Source organism: Meriones unguiculatus, chromosome 15 (assembly GCF_030254825.1).
Source record: "Meriones unguiculatus strain TT.TT164.6M chromosome 15, Bangor_MerUng_6.1, whole genome shotgun sequence".
In the NCBI taxonomy this organism is placed as follows: Eukaryota; Metazoa; Chordata; class Mammalia; order Rodentia; family Muridae; genus Meriones; species Meriones unguiculatus.
Genome location: NC_083362.1, coordinates 63,992,130 through 64,019,884, shown reverse-complemented (window position 1 = coordinate 64,019,884; position 27,755 = coordinate 63,992,130). Strand labels below are relative to the sequence as shown.

General features: G+C 42.4%; 1 protein-coding gene across 2 annotated transcripts in view; it reads left to right on the top strand.

The window, feature by feature from the left end:
* Epha4 (EPH receptor A4) overlaps nucleotides 1-27,755 on the top strand; it is a 140,019-nt gene that overhangs the window by 56,742 nt on the left and 55,522 nt on the right. For both annotated transcript variants that reach the window (XM_021638595.2, XM_021638596.2), the window contains exons 4-5: nucleotides 7,224-7,379; nucleotides 24,235-24,573. In XM_021638595.2, the coding sequence (XP_021494270.1) occupies nucleotides 7,224-7,379; nucleotides 24,235-24,573 (495 nt within the window). The remainder of the gene's footprint in view (nucleotides 1-7,223; nucleotides 7,380-24,234; nucleotides 24,574-27,755) is intronic.

Below are 27,755 nucleotides of genomic sequence, written 5' to 3'. Positions count from 1 at the left end.
GTCTTTGGAACTGATGGCTGTGAGCGCCCACATGGGTGCCAGGAAATGAACCCTGGTCCTCTGTTGCCCCACTGTTGTTGCTTGCAATATTTAGTTTGTTTTTAATTGTGTGTTTCTGTGTGTGGTTGTGTATGTGTAAGTCTGGTGCCTACTGCAGCCAGAAACATCCATCCCCTGAAGATGCAGTACCCCTGGAGATGCAGTTATAGATTAGTTGTGACCTCTCCAGCTTGGGTGAGGGGACTTCAACTGGGGTTTACTGCGAGAACAATATGCATTCTTAACAGCTGCACCAATGTTTCTGCCTGTCATTCTCATTATCATCCCTATCACTACTATAGAGTCTCCTAGGCCAGTCTGGCTGGAATTCACTACTATTGAAGGTTGACCTTGAACTCCTGATTTCACTATTACTGAAGGTCAACCTTGAACTCCGGAGTGGTTGTGGCACCACACCCAGATCCCAGTTGGATGTTTTATGATGTAGATTAACCATTCCAGTTCTGGGAGCTGAAGAAAAGAAAGACAATTTTAAAGTAATCAGCATTATAATTGCAAAATTATAATGAAGGAACTTAAACTGGTCTGAGAATAGAGTAGCAAAGTCCTTCCCCACCAACCAAGTCAGGCTACATCATTTAATCAAGGAAAAATCAATTTAAAGGTAGTTATCAGTGTTCCCAATGAGATAAGCTGATGGGAAGTTTTCTATTTTGCCAGGAAAGGTAGGTAGCTCACGCTCTTTATTCAGATGAAGGGGGTGGTGTGGGGTGTAGATCCAACCCAGTCCTTTCTTGCTTGCTCCAGAAAGGAACCTCAGGCAAGGCATTCATTTTCGAACATCTCAATCATTGGCTGACAGTATAGAGCCCCCTGAGCCCAATCCAGCCGGCTACCAGTGTTTATATGACCTGAAAGCTAGTAATGTTTTTATAGATGGTGTTTGCAATTGATTTGGTAATAGAAAACACTTTCCTTGAAGACCAATTAAGGATTCTTCTTCAACAAAGAATCCTGTTCTCCTCATTAGTAAATATCTAATACAAAAAAAGTAATTAACCATTACAATTTGTTTTCTATTGTTACGTAATATCTTTTTTCCTGCAAAGCCTAAGTTATTTGCTCTTCAGCTCTATGGAAGGGTTGGCTGACTCTTAATGAAAGATAATCTTTAAGGTCTTTTTAATGGTCCACTTTCATTTATTAATACAATAACGTGATTTGAGTAATACGTGTTGGGCAGCATTTGGCTGTATTTACTTGGAGTTGGGTGAGTCCTGAACCAGAGCTTACTTCCTGTAACAGCTTCCAGTCCAGCTGCATGCTGGAGGTTAAATGTTAGTGGCATCACATTGCATACATGAGAAAGCCAACCTTATTTGTATTTAGACCTTTTCTTCTTCTTCTTCTTCTTCTTCTTCTTCTTCTTCTTCTTCTTCTTCTTCTTCTTCTTCTTCTTCTTCTTCTTCTTCTTTTTTATCTGTAGTGGGAGGAGGGTCATTGGCTAATGTTTCCATGCTTCCAGCTTTCCCATACATTACTGGGGCTTGCACAATTTTATAAACTCTTGAATGCAGCAATCCCTTGTCATACAGATTGTTTCCCTTGTCATGCACATAATTTAAAAAGTGATTCATTGTAAGGGTCAGTAGGTGGTTTTGATGTTTATGGTCCTACGTAAAGAAAATATGCTGTGTCTAGCACACAGAAGGCAGAAATTGTGCACCTCTATCACATCCACAGGGACAAGTGGACAGGCCTTTGGGCCAAGAGCCAAATACTCCTTAGGGACCAGTTTGCATGAGTGGCTCAAATTCCCCTCAGAGGATTCCTATTGGAATTTCTGCTCTGAACTTCTGGAGGCTCTATTTGAAATGCCAGTTTCCCTGGGAAGGTAACCTTTAGTGCCGCCGCCCCCCCCCCCCCATTAATTTGGATTGTAATTCAAATTAAATTTTACATAGAAATTAGCTACCTGAAAGCTGAGTTTAAGGAAATTGATCAGGTTCTTTGAGGTGGGTTCTGGGTGTGTTGATGATAAAGGTTTCTAGGTGTATCCTCCTGACTTCTGCAAAAGTGTTGTGGGCACACGCATGCGCCCCACTCACCTTCTAGGATCAATGCTATTGTTTCCAGAGCAATTTTATACAAGAGAAATAAAATGGAGGATTGCAGAGGGGTCACTCTGAAAAACAACTGTGTGTACAGATAGGTCTTATGTACCTGTTTATGTGTATTCACGGGTGTTCATGGAGGCCAGAGGTCTACACTGTGTGTCCACATTAGTTTTGGGGACAGGTCTCCTTGAGCCTGCAGGTTGCTGACTTGGTCACCTTGGCTGGATATGGAGCTCTAGTATAGCCTGTCTCCCAAGTGCTGGGATTACAGGCCTGTGACACCCCTGCTATTTTTGTTTGGGTGTTGGGGATCCCAGTTTAGGCACTCTTGCTGATGCAGCAAGCATCTACCCTTTGGGTGATCTCCCAGCCCCTGAGAAATACTGTAAAAGACGAAATGCCAGGTAATGACATTATTTATTCAAGACATTTGTGCTTTCAATAGATAATGTAATTAAGGAGATATTCCGGGTGTGCGTGGGGGTTAAGGGCTAGGTCGTGATTTCTGGAGTGTATTTCACTCCTGCAGGTGGTCTCTGTAGACCAGTAAGAAAGTGACAGCCTTGGAGGATCCCAAATCAGAAGCTGATCACAGATGACAAACTATGGCTGTTGAAGAAATGCAATTTGGGTGGCATCTCTGTTATTTCCCCATCCTTTCTGCGGTGCATACAAACCTTTAGGAGGTCATGAGCTCTGGAGTCAGATGTTTGTATGACCTTGAAGATTCCTTACAGCCTTGGATACTTGCATCTGCAAAATAGCATTAATACTTGGAACACATGGATTATTTGTGTTAATACAATAAAGCTCAACGGATGCTTGAAATCTGCCACCAAAATAACTTTTGCTGGTTATTTTACAAATTAGTTGCAAATGAGCCATGAAGACAGCTACTTACTGTGAGTCTTTTTGTAACTCCAGAAGAAAAGTGGCCGTTGCCATCCCATACAGGCGTGTTTTGTAGTTCTTTTTGTTGAACACTGGCTTCAAACTCAACTGCTTTGTACAGGGTATTTTTAAAAGAGTAGGTAGGCATAGCCAGCCTGTTGCATCTGTAATCTAAAAAAAAGCAAAATCCCCTTTAATTTAAAAAAATTCAGAATTTACATTAGCTTTTGTTTTGTTTGAGACAGGGTCTCAATCGAGTTTGTCACGCTGTTAGAATTTATGGCTCCCTTCCTGTCTTATATTCCTGTGGGCTGAGATTTCAGAGTGCAGACCATGAAAAGCTCCATCCATATCCTGCTGTCTTTGGTGAAGAATCTGAAAGTTTAACTTGGTATGATTGTAGGTAAACTAATGAAAGAAATGTCTTCTTTTCCTCCTCATCTTCCTTCTTTGCCCTCCTCCATTTTCTTTTATTTCATGTTAGTGTAAACAATTGATTAAGGTGTAGCTAAAGGGGTTGGGATGGGTGTTTGCTTTGCTGTTTGGAGTTGATCTTTACATGGGAGACTCCTGTTCAGAGGTGACCTGTCCTGGGCACCATCGCTGCTGCAGAAAGGTGCTCCTTGAGAAAACAGTATGAAGTCACTTGCTTTCAAAAATGCCGGGTAACAACAGTTCTCAATCAACCAAGAGAAAAGAGAAAAAAAAAAAAAAAAGATGAGAAATAAGCCTATGTCCATGTGTATCGTACCAAGTGCATCTTTCCTGAATTATATTGAATAAAAGGGATAGTGAGCTTCTTAAAATGTTTAAGTACACTGGTAAATAGATGTAGGATGTACTTATCGCATCTATGGGCTAAATTCTGAAAAGCTGAACCACACAGAGCAAAGAAATGTACCAAACCATCAATTTAGTAGGTCATTTTGAACGTAGGCAGCAAAACGGTTCTGTGTGTGAAAAGCCACTACTATATTTTGAAAGAGCCTTTCTAAGAATCCTGAAATATTAATGACATGGTTTTAATGTAGTTAAGGGCTGCTGAGAATAGCCCAATGACAATTTTGTATTTTTTGCTTGTGCTTGTAAAAGCAAGAAGAGTGAAAATAGTGTGTTGGAAAAAAAAGAAGAAGAAGAAGAAAAAAAGAACAGCGGCCTTTAATTTTCTAAATTGGTATAGAACTCTGTATTTCCCAAATAAACTCACATATATTTATCCTTGGTAACGCGTTAATACAAACGTTGGGGTAAAAAGAAAAACTATGTAAACTTGGAAATGCATTTTATCCTCGCCTTTAAATTCACTGAAGAAGTACAATAAATTCCGAGCTTTTAACAAATTGGAAGAAACAACTCCAGATTAATTTTGTAACTAGAAGTTGTCCAATTAGAATTTTTGGTCCTGCCAGCTTTTGAATATGGTATTTTCATATCACACTGATAAGTCACTGATTAATTTCTATCAATTATCACCTTCTACTCTAGCTGTGCAACACTAGATAATGCTGCTTTATAAAAATGAAAGTGTGCTTGAATTAGCCAGGTGTCTGGGCCCCTAAGAAAGTCCTTTTCCCAAGGTCAGGCATTTAGACAAAGCCCCCATCCCCTCGGGGCTTGAAAGAAGTTCCTCCTTGCTAAAAGGGAGTTGTTCTCCTTTTCTCTGGCTAGAGGATCTTATGGCTCTGCCATTAACATATGACTCCCTATTAACTTGTCAAGGTCAATGCTAGCCTCTAGGCTCCCTGTCCTACTCACTATCCCTATGCTGGCTCACAAGCCCCCTTTCTCATTTAACCCTTTCTCCTTGCGTTTCCAGGAGGTAACCTTTGCAGTTTATAATAAACTTTTCACCACAGATCAGCATCTGCTTTGGTTTCCTTTCTGCACTCATTTTTCATTCACCAGGGATGTGCAGAACATTGTTTTGGAGAAACATTAAAATCATCTGTGTCTTGTTGGTAGTTCTAACACGACTTGCTTTGGCCTTCTGTGACTCATCGAATGGCAGGTGGGACTCAGGGAGTTGGTCCACATTTAGGGTTCTTCCTGTTTGTTGTGGGGCCACATCTGCTCTTCCTGTCAAACTCAGGCTTACAGATTTTTATAAAAACCCTGCGGCCATCTCAAACATGACCAAAAGCACCTTGCATACTGAACCTTATCTAATTATGGGATGCATATGAACTTGAGACACATAAATCACAGCCACCAAAGCAATTTGTTTTTCTAAAGATGCTTCGGTCCAGTGAAAGACCGAAAAGCAAATAAGGGAGAGATTGATCTGGGAGCACTTTTATTGTCGGTGCTCCACACACCATAAAGTTTTGGCTCGTTAAGGGAGATTCCATAAACAGCTTTAGTTAATAAGAGTGAAGTAACCGTAGGCCTTTCTGAGCACTAAAGTCCCTTTCCGCTTGTCATTACGGGAGATGAGGAGGAAAATACCTGCCGGCCAGGCCAGAGGGTGAGAGGCTGGCTTTCAGTGGATGCTTTGTGGGTAGATGCTTCATAGACCAATGTAGCAGCTCTCTGTGACTGCAGGTCTCTATGGTTCTCTATAGTCATATCTCCACAGAGCATCCAGAATGCGTGGATCACTGTATCTGTTCCTTTTTGAGAGGTCCCCAGATGGCCACTGTGGTTGGCTTCTTGCATGTCAGCCTAGTGGAATATGCAATGAGTCCTTCATCCACATAGGTTTTGGTGATATTGACGTGTTCTTATAGCATGATGAATGATGCGCGCACAGAGATAATCATGCTGGGGAAACTGTGGGTAGCTCATTTTCTTTTCCAACCTCAGATATTACAGAATAACTTAATTATAAGTGTCCTTATCTGTGACCTTAATACTTGATTGTGCTGGTCAGTCTTTTATTTTAGGTTAAGATAGCTTCGGAGAGTAATCACCAAGAGTGTGGGGAGGAAAAAGAAGGGAAGGGAGCAAAGCCCGATTAATTAATTTTTATGATGAGGGTTTGCAGCATTATTGAAATTTTCCACATTAGTGAAAGTAGCCCTCAGTGTCCGTGTGATGTTTATAAAGATGAGATCATGGAAAGCCGAGTCAGGTGTGTAACGGACTGTGTGAACCCATGTAGAGTGCTCATTACACCACACATGAGCTGGCTTTTCAATAACTGACTTATCCTATTCTAGAATCTGTCTTTAAGTAGTCTTTGTTGCACTGCCCTGAAAGGGAATGGCTCATGCCTTACGAGCTCTTATCTTTTAGGGATGCTTCTGTGTTTTCAATTTAATTGTCTTTAGAACCATAATTAGGAAATAACCACTGAGCAATGTTTTTTCACTCATCTGGTTGATTAAATAAAAGACCTCCACTCTCAGATTCCAAAGTAAGTGGTTATGGGTCTAGATTCTGGGGGCAGGGAAAGAGCGCTTGGGACTCAAAGCTGGACGCTGACACTTAACGAGGTGCAAGGTCTTACCTGAACAATTTTACCTGCTGGAAGCTGGAATTCTCCCTTTTAAAAAGAACAATAATAGTAGTGCTTTGGAAAGGGGCTATGGTAAGATTGACTGAGATAGTGGCTCTAATGGCTGCTGGCTTCCAGGAAACTTCATGGCACTGTACTTGATCACACTAGTTTTAAGGCAGTGGTCCTTCGGAGTCTCTTTGACATGTAACCAGAATTGCCAGGACAGTGAGCCTTGAAGACAAGCTATGATGCTTGGGTGTATGGCTGAGTTGCTAGAATACTTAAACTAGCATTCAGAAAGCTCTGGGTTTGATTTCCCCATCCCTGCATAAACCAGGCATGGTAACAGATGCTTGCAGCCCAGCACTAACGAGGTAGAGGCAGACATGGGGGCTTTGGTTGTGGGTTTCTCTGTAGCCTTGGTTCTTCTGGACTCACTTTGTAGACCAGGCTGGCCTTGAACTCACGGAGATCTGCCTGCCTCTGTCTCCCGGAGTGCTGGGATTACAGGCATGTGCCACCCACCTGGCTAAATTTAAGGTCACCCTCAGCAACAAAGAGAGTTTGCCTGGGTTACTGAAGACCTGTCAGTTCATGTTTTGGGTTGCTTTACCTTGCACTTCAAGCAAGGTGATCACTAGAGATGAGCTATGCCACCTCCTTCATTCCCCCTCCACACACAGACACACTTCTGCCACTGTGGAAATACTTTCACATTTTGTTCTGTTGTTCTCACCATGGTTCATGTTTGTTTTTCTTTTCCTCCTTCCCTGTAGCTTGCAAAATTGGATATTACAAAGCTCTCTCCACGGATGCCACCTGTGCCAAGTGTCCACCCCACAGCTACTCTGTCTGGGAAGGAGCCACGTCCTGCACCTGTGACCGAGGCTTTTTCAGAGCTGACAACGACGCTGCGTCTATGCCTTGCACCCGTAAGTGGTTTGCCTGTCTCCTGTCTTCTGCGATGCCAGCAGCTTTCATTACCACCTAGCGGGGTGCTGCCAGGACTTTGCCCAGGATAACCTTGCAGGGGGCAAATTAGATCTCAAGCACATAGCCCCCTCTAGCATAGCAGGAGAAACGCTTATGAAAAGAAAGGCTCTTTTTCACTGTTTCTGGTTGCCTTCAAAAATGCACAGCTGCCAACAGACTAGTTTGTGGAACAGAAATTGAGTGTTCAGGTTCTCTGACAGTGTAATTACAGCTGAGAATGGAATTTATAAATGGCTTTACCATTGCATCAAGGGCTGGGGGAAATTTGACAGCCACAGGAGAAATAGGTAGAGGACGGGGTTTGGGAATGTGTTTCAGTCCCATAAGAAACAGCTTAGAGTACTCTGAGGTCATTGCTTTGGTTGTCATTATACCTCTTCCTTCTTTCGTCATAGTTTTGTGTTCATAACACTTAGGCCAGGACCCTAATAAATGCTTATTTCATATTAGACACTTAATAAATGCTGGGCTAATGAATAGATGGGGTTGGCAAGCCTGGTGGGAGGGTGGATAGGGAAATCTTTTCACACTTTCTTTGGACAATGTTCCAGAGGAGCCACCATAGATCTTGCAGTAGCTGTGACCTTGACTAAGGCAGGAATGATGGGCCCTGGGCATTTCCCTCATATTTTACAGTAATTGAGGACTGTCTTTCAGGGTATAGCCTGGTAATGTTGCCTACAGGACTTCAAGTTCAGGCCGATGCCTGAACTTGATTCACTGGCAGACTGACTTCTTGGCATTTGAAGTCTTAATTTTCTCATCTGTGGAATGGATCTAATAAGAGCATTTTATATTTTTTTATTCTGGAAAGCTTTACATTTAGAGATTTGGGAGATTTTTGCAATACACACAGAGTTCCCATTTGGAATGAGACCCAAGTCTAAAGTTGAAAATCATTTCTGTTTCATGCTATCTTCATAGCTTGATGGTAACTTCACACAGTATGGTGTGTCTCTGTTTTGACTGCAACCTGTTACAGGAAGTCAAGTGTGGAATCTGTCTCCTTATCATGTCACTCCTGCTCAAAAAGTGTCAGATTCTAGAGCAGTTTGGAATTTGGGGGTTAGGAATTCTTCCTCTCTACCTTTCTTAGGACCATGGTTATTGTAACTTCTGTTGGTTGTGTATCTGTAATGTGTAAAAGCAATCCTCCTAGATATGTTTTAGCTTTTACTGTTACTATGACTTTTAATTGTTTTGATTATTTTAATTGTTAAATTAACTACTATATATTCCTGATGGAGCGGCCTGGGCCGCCATCAGTGAACACAGAAACCACTCCTGGACTAAGTCTTTTGTCTGTGTGTTCTCCCTCCACCCTGCCCCACCTTTTTAAACCTGGGTTATGGCACATGCCTTTAATCCCAGAGAGTCAGGGGCCGGCAGATCTCTGAGTTTGAGATCAGCCTGGTCTATAGAGCAAGTACTAGTACAGCCAGGGATACACGGAGAAACCCTGTCTCAAAAAAAAAAAAAAAATATTAAAATACTGCCCTTTTCAGTATTTTTGTTTTGTGTTAGAGCTGACTTGTCTTAAGAATGAACTCCCTGCCTTTGTCTACACTCAGAACCAGGCAACAAACAGCTCCTGAGTGCTGGGAACTCTCGGGGAACAAGAGCAAATTTCAGAGGAAGTATTTGGAGCTGATGTTTACATAATGGCCCTTTCTTGGTATGAGGTACTCCACCTACTCTCCCGCAGCCTCCTTCCTCACTTCTGGGTAAGGTTTGACGGTGCTGTGAATGTCAGGAAACTTAACACTGAGCACTGAATGGCATAGCTGTTCTTTATTCTCCAGATGCCATTTGTTGTTCTCTAGGATTCTCATAAGCCATGTGTGCCAACGCTGTGACCACCCCTTCCTTGGTACTTGGAAGTGTAGGGCACCTCCAGAGATTGCTTTATGTGCGCCGTGCCGTGCTGTTTGCCGTATGCGTGACAGCTATGTGAAATTTTACAGTGTCAGAAATAAGCTGTAAGCTGTATCCCAAAGATGCAAGTGAAAAAAACAACAACAAAATACTGATTTTCTTTTTTAAACTCATGAACCGAAACCAAAATATTTAAAATCTGATGTGACTTTTCTAATTTTCTCTCCCATGAGATTGTGTTCCACAAGTTTAAGGAACTAGAGTTGGGAGCTTTTTGAGTTGTGAATAGAGGTCAATAAGGAGCTGCGGGAGCTCTTTTCTCTCGGCTTCTTTGAATCCCTCCTACTCTTCTCCGCTGAGGTCTTGTGTACCTTGCCTGTGGGCTAAGAGCTGTATCCTGCTGGCTTGCTCCCCAGGGCGTCTCAGAAGAACAAATAGCACTGATGACATCTCCCAGACTTCCCAGCTAGCCTGGGTTTCTAGCACTAACCAAGTTTGGTTAGTGACAGAGAGTGTTTTATATCACCAGGTCCCAGTTTCCTTATCTTTGAAATGTATTCTCACTATCTATGCCCATTGACTGTTTTTAAAAAAAGAATTAAAATATTTGTGAAAGCCTGACACTTGGTAGGAATCTTGAAGTGTCTCTTTTATCTCTAGTAGGTTACTTCCTTGACCACACCACCTCTCAGGGAGTGGGCATTACTTACTGTTTACCAACTCTCTGTCCTGACTTGTGATTTGTGTCCTCACTACACAATTAAATTATTCAGCGGCTACACTGAACCCCAGGATCTCCGAGGCAGGACTCAAAAATCTGACTTCTAATCCTATACAGCTAAGATGGATATCAACATCTCTACAGAGTTAATTTATCTTTATTTATTTATTTATTTATTTATTTATTATGTAAGCCTTGGAAGCCTTCGTCTGAGAGGGACACTCAGGGACCTGTATTATTAGATGAGACAGCAGGGTTAGAATCTGTTTCTGAGGGTCATATTTCTCCCCTTCTGTTGACTAGACTGGAAACTTATTGTTCGGTCTGCAGTCAAGTGGGCACACGTGGCTGTTTAAGCGGAACGCCATGAGCGCTGAGTTTCGCGTTTGGTTGCTCATTTGTGTTCTCCGCATTTCTGGAGCTGAGTAGCCACACGGGGCTGCTGTAGACGCTGCTGGGATATAGAGCGCGAGTGTAGATGTTTCTGACTTTGCAGAAAGTTCCATTCATTCTAACCTCAGCTTGCCTAGGTGGTTCGGTAGAGCCAGCGGTGGGAGCTCCTCAAAGAACCTCTTGTTCAGATAACCCACAGACAAAATCCCCTCCATGCCGGGCTTTATCGGCTGCTCTTGACAAGATGTGGGGATGGAAGGGAAAATAAACATCGGGGGGTGGGGGGATCCTTTCAAACAGATTCCTGCCCCTAATCAGTTCTTCCCAGTTGGTTAAACCAGGTGACAAACCCAATCCCTTGTGCTGACAGCCACGATAATCAGGCACCCTCTTTGTTCATTATGCTGTCTTTAACCCCAGCATTCTTATGCAGCCCCGCATTTAGTGCTCGCTCACTGTGACGGCACACTAATGAAGAAATAAAACACACTCTCCGAGACTCATTCTCCTAGCCAAAGTGAGACTCTTGCTTCACTGGCTTGTAAAATCAGGTTTTTGTTCACTTGGGGAACGATTAGACCAGGTGAATATGAATCACACCGGCTAATTTAGAAGGAGACACCTAAAAGTCCACACCCCTGGTAAAATTAGGAGAGTCTGATAATGAATGCACTTTGGTTTTTGGAGGACTTTTGAAGGAACCTCTGGTTAGCCTGATGTGAATGAATGTGGTTCAGGTAGACTAAGATGGTTCCAGTCTGAGTATTCAAAAAAAAAAAAAAAAAGTAGCCCATACCTACTTAAAAAAGAAGGGAACCTCGTGGAAAAGATTGTTGTTGTTGTTATTATTATTGTTGTTATTTGTTATTTCTTTCTTCTTCCTACTTCTGGGGATTAAACCCCAGGCCATGCATATGCTAAGAAAGAGCTCTTTGATTTTTATAAAAAATGGGATCTTGTTAAATTTTGTGGGCTAGCCTCAGACTCATGTTCCTCGGTTCCATCTATGAAAATTATAGATCATAGCTGGGTGCCACCAGACCCAGCCAGCGCAGTGCCTACATTACACGTCACTGTGGAAGAAGCCACATAAAAGCCACTCACGGGGTCAGTAGGACCAGGGGCCAGACCTGACAATATTGTCAGTGACCACGTGACTTGGATGAACCAGCCTTCTATGGGGCATACGTTCTCTGTCTGAAGCTGGAGCTCAGAGATTCTCTTTCATGCCGGTAACTTTCAGCTTGTGGAAATTCTAGAAGGATATTTCAAGGACCCAGAACATTTGCTCTTAATGGAAATCAAAGAGTTCATTTGTCTCCTTCGGAAAAAAAAAATAACCCAGCCCAGCTGGAGGTCATACAACCAAGTCCCCTCACTATGCATGATTTTGGTTTTGTTTTTTGTGGTTCTTTCAGACTCCCTACAGAGTGATGTCAGACAGTAGACATGTAAATTCTTCCCTTCCATTCTCTCCCGGGCCCTGATAGAGGAGAAAGACGCTGGCTTTCTGCCGATGTTGCCTGCAGACAGAGACCCAAGAATGCAGTGAACCCAAAGACGAATTTGAGTTCTTACTTTTGTTTTCTTTTCAAAGAAATTTATTCTTTTTGTTTTTCTTTGAGAGAGGATGTCATGTAGCCCAGGCTGATCTTCAACTCTCTATTGGTTGAGGATGACCTTCAACTCTTGATTCTCCCTCCCAAGTGCATGACACTGGCTCTCCAGCCCCCAAACCCCATATCGAGTATTATCATCCTCGTCCTCCTCCTCATTATTATTATTAACATGCACGCTCTATAACTAAGCTACCTAGCCCCTTCTCCCCCCAAATTTCTGTTTTCCTTCTGGAATGCAGTCTGTCTTTCTTCAATGTTGGAAAGGCTCCTGTGAAAAAACAGGAAGTCCTTTATGACCTTTGCGCTTAGCTGGTGTTTGGTGATTGTCGTAAGGAGGCAGAGCCAATATTAAGTTTAGGGTAACTATTGCAATTTCTGATACATTTCAAAATATGCAAGCAACATAACTTTGAAGGAAGTCATTAGCTTATCTAACAACAACAACAAAAAGACCCCACTATTGTTACTCAGTCCTATTCACAAAGTGGCTTTCTGTAAGCCTTCAACCGAAAAGGCATCCTTGCTTTTTTGCTCTATGTTCCACTCGTTATTAGGGTCCAAGATCAGGGGCGCAGTGCGCTGCAGGCAAGAGAGCTCATACTTCACATGGCCAACTTGAAGGGCCCCTCTCTTAGTAAATGGCCCTGAGTAATTCCATCAGTTGTTGCAAATGAAGGGAGAGTGATTGATTGACTCATCATGGTGTGAGCATCCCCCCAAATCGAAGCTTTTGATACAACTTACACTGAAAAAGATGAAGGCTAATAAGCACAAATGTGCCCAGACCTAGGCTGAAAAGAGGCCTGATTGGGGAGAGGTTCTGGAAGTTGAGGGTATCGAAGTTGAAATGACCAAGCTCCAAGCAAGGGAGGGTACTGACGTGATCCTCGCTGCCTTTGCATTCAACTCCTCTAATTGAATTTAGTGGGCCTCTGTATTTCTTCTAGAAAGTGTATTGTTTTAAAATCATCATTTCAGTTCTATTACTCAAAGCCCTTGCTTCTAATGCTTGCTGGCAGTTATCAACATAATGAACCATAATGAAATGATGAGCAGTCTTCAGTGGAAACCCAGCGATGGTCCCACCGGTGCTGTGTGACTGGGTTGTTAAAATCTGAATGCAAATTAAAAGTAACACTGTCCTTACTAGCTTCCAAGGTCAGAAGAAAACTCTATTTTTTTTTTTTTTTCAGAGTGCTCTAATTTGGAGAATCTTGTATTCATTTTAAAACAAGTTCTTAAAGGTACCTCCGCTGTTTGGTTTAATTCTCCCCTACCCCAAAGATTAGCAGTGTGGCTAGGGACTTAGGGAGGTATGTCTAGAATAAGGCTTTGATGTCTAAACCATAGGATAAAAGGCATCCTTCAGTTTTAAGTATACAACAACTCTTCCTCCCCACCCTAAAAATGCTTGCTTGCTTGCTTGCTTTATTTATTTATTTATTTATTTATTTATTTATTTTAGACCCTGGAGTTACAAATACTGTAATGGTGGGGAGGGGGCAATTGTATGAACAGATCAGTGAATATGGGTCATAACCTGTTTGGTAGAAGAGTGAGAACAAAATTCCCCGAGTGTTCATGGGAGTTTCAGGCGGTCCACCGGGTGATTTCTCTAACTGTTTTATCATCTGCGCCATCAATCTGTTTATGCATAAAAACTCTTGAATTCCAAGACCTCCAGGGGAATTTCTTTACGTCACCTAGCAACTCTATATTGTAACAATGTAATTTGTTGATAAGGTGGAAATCAAATCTCGATTTCCCCATCATCATGGTTGGGTTTTAGTTGGCATCCTGTGCTCCCCCCCCCCCCCCATTGTCACTCAGGTGTGGCAATCTAGCTAATGTGGTCAAAGCAACCTAAGACATTGTGATGATCCAGACACAGCTGCCATCTCGTTCCCATTTCTAGGCCACCTGCTCAAAGGTTCAAGGTCTAATATTCGTTTGTGGTGCAGCCATGTTCTCGTTTGTTCCCTTTTGGCATTGTGAGGACAGGTGGAGCAAGTATAGGATTCTTCCAGAAAGACAATATAGGAATTGAGGAAGTTGAGAGGGAGGCGCTGGGGAGATGGCTTGCTACTGCAGCTTTGAGGACTCAGGTTCAATCCTCAGAACTATATTGAAAAAGCCAGAGGTGATGGCAGTGCTCTGTCAACTTTAGAGAGATGGTGAAGGCAGATCTCTGCCCTTCAACTGGCCTTATCAGTGAGCCTAGGTCACCCTACAAAACAAGGGGTGTTGACCTCTGACCTCCACACCGTGGCTGAATGTTAGGTACCAGGTGTGGATGGGGTGGGGGTGTCGGGCTGACTGTGTGCTAAGTGTGTCATGCTATTCCTTAGGGATCAATTACTATCTCATGGAATCCACACCTCTGACCTACTTTAAACTGCACAGGAATAAACAAGGTGCTGCATACTCAAGGAGGAAATGCCTAGGTATGAGGAACATGAATCTCTGCTCAAGTGAAAGGCTCGGGTAATCTGCCAGTGCCACTCAGCCAAGTTACTACGATTTTTCTGTCCCCATGAATAATTAGGAGTGGCTTGCCATCAAGCAAGCCCCATCATTTCTGGATGGCATCTCTGACAGTCCTCACTGAAGCCATACAGTGGTTACGCACAGCATGCTTCTTTGAAACAGGGTCAATTATACATTTTTTCTGAGCCCCCCTGGAGTGAGAACCAAGGCTCTTCCTTGCTATCAGCATTTTGATTTTTCTCTTAGCCTGTACTCCTGCTCCGCCTGCTCTCTAGGGCCCAGCTGATGGTGGAGTCCCATTGCAGAGATATAACTGCTCCTGTGCCCCCTCCTGTGATCTTCACCAGGGAAGGGGCCTTTTATCAGAAACTCCTAAGTACCCTGTTGTGAGGAAAGTAGAAGCCAGGCAGAGAAGACAGATCAGTGAAGATCAGGGCACTGTCCCCAGAGCAATGCCAGCTAGCCATCTTCACGAAGGGCGGTGGACTTAGAGAAATGCAACTCTGGGGTGAGTCGATAGACTTAGAAATGTTCCACTCCGTTCCAAAATGAGAATTCACAGTTAAGCCTCATTGTTTCCTGTCTCTTTGAGATGCTGAGGGGATCACTTTGCTTTGGAATCTGAATTTTTTTGATAAAGCTGGAACCAACTTGCTGTGTTAATTGGTTGAGTTGCTTAGACTACCCTCCTTCCTTTCTTTTTTTTCCTTTGTGTATGAGATGTATCCGTGTGTGTGTGTGTGTGTGTGTGTGTGTGTGTGTGTGTGTATGTGTGAGAGAGAGAGAGAGAGAGAGAGAGAGAGAGAGAGAGAGAGAGAAGAAGGCCAACCAACATAGAGTTCATTGTTTTCCACAAGGTCTCCCTGAACCTTTCCAGCTGGGCTGGTTGACCAGCAAGCCCCCAGGTGATCCACTTATTTTCACTTCTCCCACAGCAGTGGTGTTACAGACTGATAGTGTCATGGTACCTGGCTTTTGTATGGCTGCCTAGGATCTGAACTCAGGTCCCCACACTAGCCCAGCAAGCATTCTGCCAGCTAAGCCATCTCCCACTTCGTTTAGCTTCTGTTCGTAGCACTTTTCGGTTATCAGATTGCCCTGATATTTACTTTAATTTCATTCGGGGATTAAATTAAAGATAAGGTATGAAAAAGTATTTTAAGAACACCGCTCATGCACAGCTCAGCTAATTCCTGAATGAAATACCAGTTACACTTTCCTGGGTCGTGTATATTCCCCAGTGCTAATGTGCAACTGAGAATCTGTGAAGTACTTCAGCCATACTCTAGTCAGTCAGCTCATGTAAAGCAACAAAACATCCAGTCAAAGAAAGAAAAGACAAAGATCCCTGGAGAGGACAATGGCGAAACAGGAATAAGAGAAAGAATAGATGCTAGCGGAATTGCAGCATGCTGACCTCTATGAGAAGCTAAGACTTCTTCATGACAGCAACAAGTGATGGATGTGTCCAAGTGGTTCAGCTTTGAAATTATGGACAGCTCTGCCTTGGCACTCTTCATTGTTAAGACACATAAACTGCCGTGATAAAAGATTGTGCACCGTTCATAAATCTCAAAAGTGGTATCCCTGGACAGCAGTCTTTATGTAAACTAACCCTGCCACCAGGGTCAAGAGAAAGCAATTAGTGGTGGCAGCATATACAGCTGTCAGAGGAGCAGGGGCTTCATCTCAGAGTCTAAAACGTTTACGCCCCCAACTGTTTACTCTGCCTTACAACCTGTCTTTCAGCCAGAGAGAGATTAACAACAAAAGCTTATCTGAAGGGTTGAAGGGCTTTCCAGCTAAGACACTGAAGCATTATTGACAGTCCAAAAGTTGCGCATGCTCCAAGGAAGCCTTATGAAATGGAACTGGAGCCCCAAGGTGCCTCTTCCTTAGAAGATAATGTCTTGTAACTGGTTGCCTTGGCATTTTAATCGGGTGACAGTTGCGCTTAAAGAAATTGATCATGTTAAGAGTTACGTTTCTGCCCAGGCTCCTGGGATGTTCCTTGCTACTTCCAGAATTAATTTCATGGCTCAGGCATTGAATTTTAAAATGGTGATTAAAAATCATTTAAGTATTAAAAAAATCTGTAATGGGTCTGGATGCCATTGTGCCACAGGAGCCCTGATGCTGTGACTTTTCTGTCAAGTAACACTCCTTGTCTTGGTTACAGACTTATTTTTTTTTTTTAATTTAATATGGTACTGCCTCTTATTTATTTTTTTCTGTCAGCTTCTCTCTCTCTTTCTCTCACACATACCACTAGCTATGGAAATGATGGGTCAGATAATGTAGTTGAACTCTCCCGATAAAGGAGCTATCACTTACTCAGCCAGCAGTTAGATACTAGGCTGTTAAATACCACTAGAGTGCAGGGTCGAATGGGAATATAAACAAGACACCAGGGGCGGGGGAGAAGGCATCGTAGGTAAAGTACTTGTCAGTGAGCATGAGGGCACAAGTTCAGTTCCCAAAACCCGTTTTGCTTTTAATCCAATGTAGTGGCATGCTCTTGTAAACCCAGCCTGGACACCTGCTGGCCTGCCAGCTTAACCTACTTGTCTTGATCCAGGCAAAATAAGATATCTTGTCTAAAAAATCAAAGTGGGACAGTCAGCAAGCAAGGGTTCTTGATGTACTCTGGCTTCCACATGAACAAATATGTACACTCAATCCATATACATGAACATACCTCAAAATAGTAATAAACCAAGAAATCAGAATGGAAACTAATGTTCTCACAGGAAGGAAATAAAAAGGTTATGTGTTGGGGTCTTTTAGCACATTGATTCCGGTTGTTAGAAGATATTGAAGTTTCAGGTTTTCGTGGAACTTTACACCATATGTCTATATGTGTCTGTTAAACTCACATCCAAATGGACTCATCATACAGATGAAGTATTGGCCTCTTCCTTTAGGACTCAATAAGTACGTTCCAGTTCATCGAGGTTTCATGGCATCCAGCAGGTGTTGCTGTCATAGCTTCCCATGGAGTTGGTTCACATGCTGGCTCCACCTCATATCGCACACATTAAGGACCGGACTCGTGGTTGGCTGATAGTTTTAAATCATGTGTGTATTTGTGCAGGTGTAGGATGTGTGCATGGGAGTGTGGGCCAGGGGAGACCCGAAGAGAGATGAAGGTACAAGCAGTTGTGAACCACCAGGCAAAGGTGCAGGAAACCAAACTCAGGTCCTCTGCAGGAGCAGTGCCCAAGCCACCTCAGTTGTATGTGCTGCCTTTTCCCAAAGGGGAACGAGAAAGAACCTCCCTTTTGCGATATAGCATGTGATACTTTATGATACACGAGGATATGCTGTGATAACCCTTTGTATCTGCTATAATATGGCTATAATTTCTTCGGGCCCTCGTACTGTCAAACTCTTGTCAACCGAATGCAAGTTGACATTCCGCAAGAAAACAGTAATTACCCATTGTAACACCTTTCACCGGTACGTGCTAGGTGATGTGGAAAGCATTTCACACCACCGCAGGAAATGAATGTTCATTTAACTTCTCCACGTGCTGTGCCCATCTTTGTTAGAGCAGTGAGAAGTAGTGGTCCGTGTATTTCATTCCATACTCGCAACAGTGACATCAGGTATATATCTTAGATTTTAGATTTTAGAAATCCCCATTATTCATGGCTTCCTAGTCTGACCTTCCTATGTTCACTTAAGCTGCGTTTAATGGCCATATTATATATCTACATATGTGTATATGTATAATAACAATAATATATATACATATGTATAATTATGAGGGTACCAGTATTACTATGTTATGGCAGAATACCTGACAGAAAGAGAATAATGATTTATTGTGCTTCAGAGGTAAGGGGATACAAGCCCATCATGGAAGCAAGTTAAGGGAGTGGATCTTGTGATTGCAGAAAGAATAGGTGTGGCTGGTTACATTGTTGCAACTGCCAGGAAGCAGGGGGCACAGGTCAGGGTACAATTCATGAAGCGACCACTAGCATACATACCTCTTTGTCTAATAAAGCTTTAGCCCTTCAAGGTTTCACAGCCTGTGAGTGGTACCTTCTTCAGAGACCCTCTTTTGGGAGGAAGGATCATCTGGTCACCTAAGAGCCTCGGAAAACACAGATATTTATGATTCATAACAGTAGCAAAAGTTAAAGCTAAGAGGTAGCAACAAATAATTTAGTGCTTGGGGGTCACCACAGCATGAGGAAGTCTGTAAAAGGGCTGCACTGTTAGGGAGGTTGAGAGTCACTGATAGACCCTCTAGGAATGATTGACAAGCTATGGCCAATTTCAACTGCTATCTACTGTTGCCAAGTTTTCTCAGGTACAGCCGTGCCCGATGGTGGAGATACTCGCTGTGGCTGAGGAGTGGTTGTTGCTAAGAGCATATGGCCCATAAAGACTAAAATATTTACAATGTGGCTACGTAGTAAAAAAAAAAAAAAAAGTTCTTACAAAGAAAGAATGCTGACCCCGCTCTATTCATAAATTAAAGGTTATTGCATTTGCCTTTTGTTTCTTCTGGTAGTATAGTTATTATCTGTGCCACTTAAATTATATTAAAAACAAGAAGGGCATTGGAAATGTGAAAACTTTAAAAGAGTTTCACATGCCAGCCCCATTCTTGGGCTGCTGAGACAGAGAATGTTGAGCTTATACGTGAATGCCATGGGGAGATTTACAAGTGCGATTTAAAATGAAACTGAGGAGTGTCTTCCCTTATGAGCTTTCCAGCATTTGATTATTTCATATTTAAAATGGCTTAATTTGATGATAAAAATAAAATTAAATGGGGGAGAAGCTCGACTGAAGTTCTATTAAAGGCAAATAACAAGGCTTCCTTTGGAAATGTTAGAATCCAGTTCTTCCAGAGAGATTTTTAGCTAACTTCATGATGCGTCATCACCCGAGAACAAAGCACAAGAGGAACTGGAGTCATTCAGTTCTGACTTGACAAAGCTTTAACTGACAGGCCCCGCTTTAAACCCCCAGGTACCGTGGCTAGGCACCTAGTCAGTACAAATAGATGAGAGCAGGGTGCCTGCTTGCCTATAAATCCAGGGCACACAGACTTTGTATTTAGATGCCCTCAGCCTCTGTTTCCTCTACAAATCCTCTTTCTATCCAGGAATCTATTACAAATGCGTGAAAATGGATTGAAGGTTGTTCCCCCCCACACACACACACACCTCCTCTCCAGCAGGTAAAGAAATGAGACACTTGATAAATAAGGGTTAAATAAACAAGCACTCTGCAGCCCCTCTAGCATTAGTAACCACTGACAGTGGACACGGTCTTTCCCCACCTTTTCTAGTTTGGTTAGTCTATGGGAATGAGTCCTTCACAGACTTAGTGTTAGTGAACCTGCCTGAACTCAAGGAAGCCTGTGTTCATTCATCCACACGATACAAGTTACACTCAAGGACCTTGTTTGCTATCCATCCATCTACTCACTCATCAAACATTTATTGAGCTTTCTCTGAACTAGATATTTGGAAATAATGGTAGACAATGGGAAATAATGAGAACATTGATTCCCTCGAGGATGACTGAGACACAGGTGATAGATGGGGACAGATGTGGAGCGGATGTCTGGTTAGTAAGAAAATGTCAGGCATCAAAATTGAATTGGGCCACAGAAACAAGAAGCTGAAATGGAAGCAGTATTGGACTTGCTGCCAGTCTTGTGTTCTGGCTAGTATTGATAGATTTTAGAAGCCCCCTTTTTTCCTCACAGTGACCCGTAAGCAATCTGGTGTCAATGTGTGCTCAATAAGAGTAGCATACACAGAAAGACTAGAAAACTTGATCACATTCTGTAGTAGCTTTTGCTGATATAAAGTCCTGTGGTCTTTTTCTAACTGTGCATTTGGGATTGGCTCTAGGCATCTCATGGGTACCAGAATCCAAAGATGGTCTGCACCCATATCTAATATGATATGAACAATACCATTTTCCCATAAATTTTAAATATTTTTGGTATACTTATAACTGATATAACACTATCTAAGTAGTTATACTGTATTATTAAGGGGAATAATGAAAAAAGTTGGCCCTTTATGTTCATGAGGCCATTTGAGATTGAGGTTTGTTTGTTTGTTTGTTTGTTTTCCTTTTTGGTTTTTTGAGTCAGGGTTTCTCTGAAGCCTTGGCTGTCCTAGAACTCACTTTGTAGATCAGGCTGGCCTTGAACTCACTCACAGATCTAGAGAACACACTCTTTCTTGAATACTTTCAGCTGGTTGTTGGATGCCTGGGAGTGGACCATGTGTGAAGAGAGAGCCCCACTGCACTTAGAACTGGAAACTTCACTTGCCAATGGGTTTGTCTCTGGGCAGGAAGGCAATCGCTGTTAGAGACTTGATTATTACTAGAGACTCAGATACAAGGTTTAAATGGAGGAGAATAGGTCGTACTCAGAGGTTTTTTGGGTTTTTTTTTTTGTATGTTTTCTGTAATTTTGCTGAAGCTTCTGTTTCTCAGCATGTGTGCTTTCCTTTAGCTGTCCTTGCAAAGAGTTGCAGCAGTGAAGTTAGCTATAGCTGGAGACCTCAATTGGCTTTGGCAGTCTTCAAGTCCATTGTTCCCACCTCATTGTCTCCAGAAGATTTTTTTTTTCCCTCCTGACTCCTGAGGAAGCAGTGACTCTTCTGTAAGTAAGGAACATACTCATCATCCTATGTTTATCATCTTTTAATTGGCAGGAGTTATAAAAAGAAACCACAATCCCACTGACAGCACAGCCGCCATTATGATGTTAGCTTGTAAAGCATGCATGCCTTTCTGGGTCTTTGTAGGCCAGTGTGATAATCATACGGGGCGGGGTTTTCCATGTTTCATTTCCCCCTTTATCCTACAACTGTAATTGTCCAATTTGTACACAGCTGCTACTATGTTCTCATCATGTTCCAAGACAGCAAAATAGGACACACAAGCTGTGCTGTTCTCTAAACCATCCCTGGAGGCAACATCGAACTTGAACTTGCTTCTTAATCTTTAAGCATCTACCTCAAGGCCTTTAAGAACCGAGAGGGCTGTTTGAGACCATGGCTTGTTTTCCTATCAACCCCCACCCCGTTCCGAAATCCTGCTGCATCTTTGTATTGCTTTCCTCATGGCAGTGTTACATCTCCGGGTCCTGTGACCATTTAGTTTTCTGCTCCATTTCTTCTCTGTTTAGACACCACGGTGCCCCGTCCTACATACTAATTACTGACTTTTTGCCTCTGCAGCGCTTGGTTCTTTGTGTCACATTTTCCCATGTGAAAGTGGACTGGGAGCCTTGGCGAGGAGGTTAATGGTTTCAGAGTCACTCTTGTTTAGCCTTGGAAGTCGCAGCAAAATAAGACCCAGTGGCTGACCTATTTTATAAAGCAGACTGTGGGCAGCTTCAGCTGCAGACCAGTGATGGCTTTCACCGTGGTGGCCATCATAAGCCACAGAATTTGAAGAGTGGAAAATGCAAAATCCTACTTAAAGTGACACTTCTGCCTGGTGGAGCAGAAATAATCCCAGACTAGGACACAGTACTTTGGGACATCAGTAAACTTCTGTTATGAATTACATTATGTCAGCTTTCACTCTTGTCTCTCTGCTCTCTGCCTCTCAGTTCCCTCATCTTTAACATTTGATACTGACCACCGTATTTGGCTCTTAGAGCCTGATATTTTCAGTAACTTTGTTTATATATTCTGAAGCTATTTATTCATTCTTACTCTGTCCTAGTTGTTGTGTTCAAGACCACAAATCCAGTCTTAAAATCTAAATAAGAGAACATTTATATTTTGTTTCTGGGGTTTTTATGAAGTAGAGTTAGCTGTAACACAAATTTTGCAATAGTTCTGTTCCTTTTCCTTAAGATTTGAAGGTTGGGGGGATAGATCTTAGAGCTAAGGAGATTGGAGGTAATTAGTCTCAAGGGGAGACAGGGAGAAGTTGCTTACCTTTTAAAAATAACCTCTTTAATTAAGCAGTATGAGAGAGAAGAAGGGGAGATTTCCCACACAGAACATTTCCACCAAATCCATTGGCCCTATTCATCACTGCAAGCCAAGTAATAAATATTGAATGTGACTATATGTCCACTGGCTAGCTGCTTCACTTCTCTCTCCATTACTGCTTTGGACCGGATTCAGGGTTCCATTGTGGCTAACGGGCAAGGTGTCAATTTCATACAGGCCTCTAGTTAACTTCCCTTCTAGAGGCAAGTGTAAAATTACCTTCAAAGCAGTCATCCCCAAAACATGTGGCATGTGTGGGTGTAGAAAGAATGGGTTGGGTAGGAAATTTTATTTATTTATTTATTTAGATATTTTATTTGGGTTCTTATATCTACCACCTTCCTCTACCCCAATCCCTTTCAACCACCTACACTAGGTAGGTGAGAAAGGTTAAAGGGCAAAAGACAGTCTTTAAACTGCTTTCTTGGGACAATTCCAATCTTTGTTGTCAGGACAGCTCCAACTTCTCCTTAAACAGAAACAACAGGAATCAGGAGGAAGAACAGAGCCTTCCTCTTCAGAGCACCCCCTGACCGGCCCCTCTTGGAACTCTGGCCTTTATCTCTTCTGTAAAGTTACCAGAACGCCAAACTATCCTCGGCTAGCAAAATCACACCCTTGCCAGGGCACTAGGCAAATCATAATCACCTGCTGTGAAACAGCCTTTTATAGGATTAAAACAAAAACATTTACATAACATAATTGGGTTTTTAAAGAAACCAAAATTCTCACTACAGGTTTTTTAAAAGAAATCTCACGTTTTTGTCTCTTCACTTTTTTTTTTTTTGTGTGTGTGTGTGTGTGTGTGTGTTTTTAGATTAAAGGTATCTCTTAAACTTTTGAAACTGAGTTAGACCAAGAAAGCCACTTTTTCCTCCCTCAATCTCAGTCTCTACTTGACAGCAGTTAGGACATAGCCTCTTGACTAAAGGGTCCACAATCTTTCATTGTTTTTCAATACCTATGATGCTTTGAGTAACCAGTCATTTATTATGACAGTCACCGTCGTTTCAGAAACTTTGATGTCAGTGGGGATGAATGTGCTTTTATATAGCCTGGTGCATCTCTAGTCTATCAAACAATGATAGGCTAGAGTATAGGTTTCTGGTAGTGATGGACAGCTTTGAGATCTCTCAGCAGCTGTGTATATCTTTGACATCTTTGCAGTCGTGTTAAACCAGTTCCTGCTAATTACCCACCAGTGGTTTTACTCTCATCGCATCTGGGGCTGCAGACCCACTTTTATATAGCCCTGGTCATTTAATTTGCTGTTGATAATGTGTTTCTACTGAGCAATCTGAACATGTCTTCAAAGGCAGTCCCTAAGCCCCCCACAGCCATGAGAACTGAAATCCCATGTGTAGAGCCGACTCTCAGAAGGTAAGATCGAGACCAGATAACGTATGCTACTTTGCTGCCAACTGAGAACAGGCCTGGGCTTCGAGCCCGCTCGCTGTGGAGTGGTTTCATGTCTCTAAGTGGCGTGTTTATTTGCACTGGAAGTAGAATGACACAGACACGCACAACTTCTATCGTATTGTTCTTTTAAAGGATCCTTTTTGTTAGCTTTCTTTGCCTTTTGCTAGGTTTGCCAAATTGGCCTCCCTCCTCTCCTAGAGCTGCAGAAAGAATAATGCAAACTCCGACGGAGCCCAACGGGATCTCAGTTCTTGGTGTGACGCTCTGTTTTTCTTTCCCCCAGGCCCACCATCTGCTCCCCTCAACTTGATTTCGAACGTCAATGAGACGTCGGTGAACTTGGAATGGAGCAGTCCTCAGAACACAGGTGGCCGTCAGGACATTTCTTACAATGTGGTCTGCAAGAAATGTGGAGCTGGTGATCCAAGCAAGTGTCGGCCCTGTGGCAGTGGAGTCCACTACACACCACAGCAGAATGGCCTCAAGACGACCAGAGTCTCCATCACTGATCTCCTAGCACACACCAATTATACCTTTGAGATCTGGGCAGTGAATGGAGTATCTAAGTACAACCCTAGCCCAGACCAGTCAGTGTCTGTCACAGTGACAACCAACCAAGCAGGTAGGAAGGAATTCATTTTTATGTACTACATAACTCTGAATGTTTATGGAGAAAGTCATAGGTGCCGATAAGCATGAATTACAAAACCCATTATAAATCTATAAAGCTGTGCTAGAATACAAAATATTTGGAGGAAGACAGTTACTAGTTTAGCAACTTCAGACAGATAGCTTTGACAGCAGCTGCATACCATTTCTGGTATTAGGCAATAGAAATGAAATGAGGAATCAGACAGTGTGATTAAAAGATGATGAAACATGAGTAAACTGAGTCACTTGGGTGCATTTTATATTTTATTTGCTAAAGTCTTTTTAAGGTTTAACTATTTATGTGTGAGTGTAGATTCATGTGTGTGTAAGTACAAGAGCCTATGAGCACCAGAGCACTAAGGGACTGAACGAGCCTGGTGTCCACCTCTCCACCATTTCCTTTGAGGCAGTGTCTCTCCCTAAACATGGGGCTTGGGGCTTGTTTTTTTTTTTTGTTTGTTTGTTTTGTTTTTCTAGGCCAGAATGGAAGCCAGCAAACCTGGCTTCTAGTGATAACCTGGCTTGTCATGTGATCACTGGGATTCAAATTCTGGTCCTCATGATTGGTTAGCAAGTACTCTTAGTCAGTGAACCATCTCTCTGGTCCTTTTGTTTGATGCTTAACCCCCAAGTGCTTAGATTGACATAATTGCATTTACAATGACATAGGACCATAAAATTGATATTACTAATGCAGTGTGCTACCCTGGCATCTGCTAAAGTATCCAACAAAAACCTTAGCAGCTATAGCTTGGATCTTGTTCTTAAATGTAATAGACCATCAGTAATATACATGGCTTTATATCAGAACCAACTGTGTAAATCTTACTTCTACTTAACAAAATTAGCCTTAAGAAGCTTGCTCATCCTGTGTCATAGACACACCCACAATTTCAGTACTTAGGAGATGGAAGATGAGGAACTTGGGGCCAGCCTGGGCTATGGTCACACCCTTTCTCAAACTCCACCCTACCTTCTCAAAAAGGATGCATGCTAATTTTGTAGACATTTGCCTAGTTGATTCTGAGTGACCTGAGCCACTGGAGGTGGTAGCTCCTCCATTTCTTGTATAGCATATTTCAAAGAGATGTAACTAGAAGATGTTCTTCAAGTGCTTTGGCTGAATTAATTACCAGTCTGTTACAATCTTGAATATTTCAAAGTATGGGAAAGTCAGGGTTCACACGCGGAGGTCAGAGAGAACATCTTGTTATTTTGAATCATAAATATGTCAACTGGGCAAGCTTTTATCTTTTTTCCTATGTATGTTCACATGTGTGGACGTGATTTGTGTTTCTGTGGTTGTGCATTCTTGCATACATGTCGGTCCTCTTAAATTCAGTCCTTCCCTATCCTCATTCTACCCACAGTGCTGGACAGCTGCTCTTCCACTGAGCTTCCTCTTCAGTCCTCTCTCTTTCATTGCACCTTTTCAGTTATCTTCCCACAAATAAGAGAATTATGGGTCTTGACCAGTTTACAGCTAGGACTGTACCTTTGGAGGCCACGTCTATTCAGGGTCAAGTCTGAAGTCACTCTCTGGCAGAGGGCAGCCCCTGGGAGGTGGGCTGCAGATGCACTTAACCTCCACGGGCTTCAGGAAGAGACTTCCTTGTCTTCATATACTCAAAAGGACTCAAGCCAAAAAATTATGTCAGCCCCTACTATATGCCAAAAGGTCCAAAGAGCACAGCGAAGGCATGTAGAAAATCTTCCCCACAAAAAAACACGTGCAAGAACTTTATTAGGTAGGAATGGAGGAAAGAGTCAACATTTTTATGAAAAATGTTGTTGTAACTATTTTGAATCTAGTGAGGTATCTTTTCCCCCTGTCATGTTGAGCCATCCTGTGGGGAGGTTTGTTTAATAGGACAACATTTCGTCTCTTAATTTTAATTTTTCATGGAGGTGGATGCTGAGAAGCTGTTCAGAATTAAAAATAAATCTTTCAATAAGGAGATCTCCTATGAGGACAGTCACAGACTGTTTTGGCTCAGCAGAGAACTACATATGTGCACAGGGCCACTTCAGTGTCCTGCCACAACCTTTGAGGTCCACTGATTCAAAATGATTGGGTAGTTTATCTTTGCTTAACAAACCTCTTCTCCATAATAGTAAGGATTAATAATGTAGGCTAAGTTCCTGGGTGAGTGTAACAGTCGTCAGCTCTATGGAAGCTCCCCTAAGCATATTTACATATGCACAATTATATTCTAATTGCATTTGGTTCCATCATTCCATTAAATTACATTCCTTAAGGACCTGTATAGGCAATGACTGCTTACTCTCTAAGGAATACATAGGATTAATGGATGTTAGCATATAACACCCACAACAGTTCTCCACCTTTGCTGTGTTTTCATGTTTTGTTTTGTTTTCTACTGGTTTTTTGTTTGGTTGGTTTTGTTTTAAAAACAAACCAAGTACTGGATAACAAGGAGAAAATCTTAGTGTAGATAGTGGCCTTCCAATTATTAGGAAATCAATAGTATTCCTGTATTCAGCTTGGCCTGCCTCCCATTGTGAAAGGGGTGTGAAGTTTGGATTTAGAGGGGCTTTGATGGAAGGCAGTGTGAATGGGCCATGTTCTCTCAAGAATGTGTAAACCATTTGAACCCAGATAAAGCAGTAGCCTTTTCTTCCCCCCCTGGGTTAAAAAACAATTGACAGAAAAGACAAAGGGAATCAGGGTATCTGGCAGTTGGTTATTGATAAGGTGATGATGGATGCCAGCTTTGTAACTAACCAAAAGGTCTTAATGGGGTGACAACCAGTTGTTACCCAGTAGGCTGGTGGCAAGGGTCCCACAGGAAGGAAGCTGGTGCTGAGGCTGAAGAGTGAGCATTCTGTATGTGGTATGAAAGTACAGATGGTTTGTGTTGAATGTATATTACTTTGGAGTACCTATTTTCAACAAATGCTTAAGGAGAAGTCAGTACTCCACTCCCCATGTCAGGAGTGATGAAAGAGGTGGGATGGGGCAGTGGAACTACCTAAAGCGTTAGAGTTGGAAGGGGGAAGCTCCTCCCAGGCTTCCTGTTCTTCATGACAGGCAAAGGGGGGGGGGGGTAAATTGAGGCTTTGCTTCCTGTATCTTCCATCCTGTAGCAGTTATTCTGCCTTTTGTTTAGGAAATTGCTTTAGTGTTTATGA